General features: G+C 51.7%; 1 protein-coding gene across 1 annotated transcript; it reads left to right on the top strand.

Annotated features, from left to right (window-relative positions):
• Positions 1-2,598: 2,598 nt before the first annotated feature.
• LOC309975509 (elongation factor 1-delta-like) lies at positions 2,599-3,443 on the top strand (the record flags this gene model as incomplete). Its single annotated transcript, XM_082860682.1, is given in 2 exon segments — positions 2,599-3,270; positions 3,273-3,443. Coding segments are annotated over 2 exon segments (843 nt in total).
• Positions 3,444-4,216: the final 773 nt, after the last annotated feature.

Below are 4,216 nucleotides of genomic sequence, written 5' to 3'. Positions count from 1 at the left end.
AAGGAAACTACAGATTCACCTGATTTTTCTTTTAGAATTTGTGTGTGTGTGTTAAAATATACATAACATACATTTGCATTACTGTACAACTATCACCACCATCTATCTCCAAAGCTTCACCCAATTTTACAGACTGAAAACACAAGAGCAGAAAGACCAGAGGACTAGCTCAGGGCTACACAGCACAGTCTGTACACAGTCTGTACACAGTCTGTAGCAGAGGCCGGGTTAGCATTTGTGCAACAAAGTGTCGCCCAGAGGCAGACACACCTGTGGGGACAGAGGCTGAGTACGTGCTGCAGAAGAGAAAGGGCTCCTCCACAACTCTTCCCCACCCCTCAGGACCCTCACCTGACAGGCAGCCCCTCCTCCTGTGCACCTGCTCATCCCCTTCCTCCATGAACTTGAGAAATGGCCCCAGCTGCATCTGAGCCAGCAAACACGGCCGGGGTCTCAGCCCCCGGTGGGATTATGGAAGCCATCCATCCCTGGGTGAGAGCTTAAACACATCTACATAATCAGCTCCCCTCGACCCTGCTGCTCCCACCATTTCTCATGAAACCTCACTGAGGCTCTGATTTTTTTTTTCTTTAATCAAAAACATGAACCGACACCACCCCTCCTCCCCCAAGTCAGGGGAAGGGTGGTGCTATTTAGACCCAGGACTTTGGTATGACACAGGCTAGATTAGACCCTGGGAGGGGGACAGTGATTAAACACATCTCCCCAACACACACACACACACACACAACACACACACACACACACACACGTGTGAGAATTTAATTACCATGAGAAATTGCTTCCTGACAATAAATGCCACCCCACTCTCTCTCTTCTCCAGCCAGATGGCTTTTGCTGGAATATTTGTCCCCATAATGAGTCCTCAGCTTCTCCCTGAATAATTCATACACAGGTAGGGCTGGATATTGTAGGGAGGTTTGGGATGAAGTGGAGGAGTCAGGGAAAGCTCCCAGGGCTGGCCGAGGTAGGGACTCAGGCCAGTCTACCAGGGGTGGGAAGGGAGAACATCTCTCTGAAAAGAGGACATTTAAGCTGACAGCTGAAAGTTTTAAAAACCCAGTCATGAGAAAAGGGGGGAGGGGAGGGCATTCCCAGCAGAGGGAAAAGCATATGCTAAGGTCCCAAACCTGGGCCACAGGTCTCAGGCCACCTGTACCCTCTTGTCCAAATCTGTCTCTTCTTGGAAGGATTTCCCTCTGCCCTGCTCACCACTGCCTCCTATCCACGAACAGGTAAACAGTGCTTCATAGCTAGCAAGGAGTTACCCCACAATCACCTGCGAGATGGATCACGAAACGTTCCTTTAGAGATGAGGAAGGTGCAGGTTAGAGGGTCAGAGGACCCTCCTGCCAGAGGACCCTGCATTCCCACTGCCCACCGGGCTCTTTGTGGGAAGTCAGGGTCCCTGAGAGACACTCTCCTGCAGAACAGCCCAGCAAGAAAGGTACAGGCTCTGGAAGCACACTCCCTGACTTCACATCCTAGCTCCTTCCCTTACCAGCTGTACCTCCGGGGCAGTTCACTCCACCTGTCCCAGCCTCCCTTTCCTCACCGGTAAAATGAGGTTAGTATTCTTCCCCACTGGATAAAGTTGCTCTGTTGAGTAAACACATGGCATGGTGCCCAGCACATAGCAAGCACTCAAAAATAACATAAATAAGATTAGTACTATTCAGGTTCAAGCACAAGACAAGATTAGGTTTTTAATTTGTCTTAAAAATGAAATACACACCCTGCAATCCACACATTCACAGTTTTTATATAAACCAAACACTGTCTCCATCCTATTCCCCTTCCTCCCCACCCTTGTGAATGGCTGAAACTATTGGCCACTGCCCCATGGGAAGAAAGCCCCAGGTTGCTGTGATGACCCATTAAGATGACATACAGAGTGGCTCTGCACACTGGATGGGGCCACACAAATGGTCTTTGTTGATGAACATGCTCTTAAAGCACCAACCTCATTATCTGATGCTCCTGGGTCCTACTGGTCCCTCTACCTCTCTTTTTCAGTTGTAAGCAAGCAGCCATATAGCTGCAACCAAAGTCAGGGACAGACTTTCGTGTTGTAATCAAATGAAACTTGCAGCAAAGCTAATCAGCCACACGCAGGAGCTATGGGTTATGATTATTCTGCTACTTGGAGATAAAAGCTCATTGGTAAGCAACAGCTCAGAGAGGAAGTGCTTCTGTTTCTCTCCTTTGTCAGTTCTTCCGAATCTCTGAATGAGGGTGGCATTAGATTGAATACATATCACGGACACATATGCTGACATTCATGCTCAAGAAATTCCAGACCCTGGATCCATCATCATCCAGGGCTCCCTGGGGCCCCCACCCCACCCAGCACACAGGTTGAGTCTCCTTGGGTCTGCAAGTGGGTCTCTTTCATCCCTCCCTTCATAAGGGTGTCTAGAATGTCAGCTCACCCATCAGTCTCAGGGAAGGTGGTACAAAGGACATCGATTCTGAATTAGAATGTCTTGGATTCAAATCTTGGCTCAGGCTCTTTCCTCTGCCGTTGCGTACGCCGAGCCCTCCTCGTTGGTCGCTGTGTCCTTGGCTGGTGTGAAAATGGCCACAAACTTTCTAGTGCACGAGAAGATCTGGTTTGACAAGTTCAAATATGATGATGCAGAAAGGAAATTCTATGAGCAGATGAACGGGTCCATGGCTGGCTCCTCACACCAGGAGAATGGCGCCAGCGTGATCCTCCGTGACGTCACAAGAGCCAGAGAAAACATCCATAAGTCCCTGGCTGGAAGCTCAGGCCCTGCGGCCTCCAGTGGGCCCGGTGGAGACCACAGTGAGCTTGTCATCCGGATCGCCAGCCTGGAAGTGGAGAACCAGAGCCTGCGAGGGGTGGTGCAGGATCTGCAGCAGGCTGTCTCCAAGCTGGAGGCCTGGCTGAGTGCACTAGAGAAAAGCTCGCCCACCCACCCGGCCACAGCTCCGCAGACCCAGCACGTGTCTCCCGTGCGCCAAGTGGAGCGCCCCACCCGGAAGGCGGTCACCGTCACAGAGGACGATGACGATGACATTGACCTGCTCGGCAGCGATGAGGAGGAGGACCAGGAGGCTGCCTGGCTGCGGGAGGAAAGGCTGCAGCAGTACGCTGAGAAGAAGGTCAAGAAGCCTGCCCTGGTGGCCAAGTCCTCCATTCTCCTGGACATCAAGCCTTGGGATGACGAGACGGACATGGCCCAGCTGGAGGCCTGCATGTGCTCCATCCAGCTGGATGGGCTGACCTGGGGTGGGGGGCCTCCAAGCTGGGGCCCGTGGGCTACGGCACCCACAAGCTGCAGATCCAGTGTGTGATGGAGGACGACAAGGTGGGCACGGACCTGCTGGAAGAGGAGATCACCAAGTTCGAGGAGCATGTGCAGAGCGTTGACACTGCTGCTTTCAACAAGATCTGAGCCCTGGCATTGGCCTGAGCGTGTGAAGCCTTGCAGCCAATAAAGACTGAGATTCCAAAAAAACAAGAAAACAAATCTTGGCTCAGCCACTCACTAGCTACATGACCTAGAATGAGTCACTTATCTTCTTAAGACCTTAGTTTCCCCATCTGTACATGAGGTCAGTGTAAGGATAAATGAACTAGCATATGCTTTAGCAGAGTGGTACATCGTTGGACTTTGGTATCAGATGCTTGGATTCATATCTCAGCTTGGCTACTTGCAGGTTGTGTGACCTTGGGCAAGTCATTTGACCTCTGTGAGCTTCAGTCTCCTTGTCTGTTACACCAGGCTAGAAACAGTATCTACCGCCTAGGGTTGTTATGGGTGAGATAGGGATGTTACATTAAAAAGTGCTAAAAGGAGTGCCTGACACGCGTGGCACACGCATCAAATGTTTGCTGTAGTGGTTGTTAGCACGACTACTGGTCCGGTGCTTGGCTCATCTTAGCACTCCTCTCAAACATGCAGGCTCCCTGCTCCCATCTGAAGGGACAGCCTGGGAGTCCCGGGGAACAGTAGCCCTGGAGGCCACAGACACACCCGCACGGCAGGAGGCAGTAACACTGATACTGGGTTTCCTCTGGGGTAAGGTGGGGCAGGGAACTCTGGACAGGGAAAAGTCAGGGAGGAAATCAGACAGGTGGGAAGGGCAGGGATCAGGCAGGGCTGGCTCCAGATGTCAGGGCCGGGACTTGACAGAGCTGCTGGACCCAAACATGTGGGCCTTCACC

This window comes from Leucopleurus acutus (genome assembly GCF_964270905.1).
Source record: "Leucopleurus acutus genome assembly, chromosome: 19".
Taxonomy (NCBI): domain Eukaryota; kingdom Metazoa; phylum Chordata; class Mammalia; order Artiodactyla; family Delphinidae; genus Leucopleurus; species Leucopleurus acutus.
The sequence above is the reverse complement of the archived record's forward strand: the minus strand, read 5'-3'. Positions and strand labels throughout refer to the sequence as shown.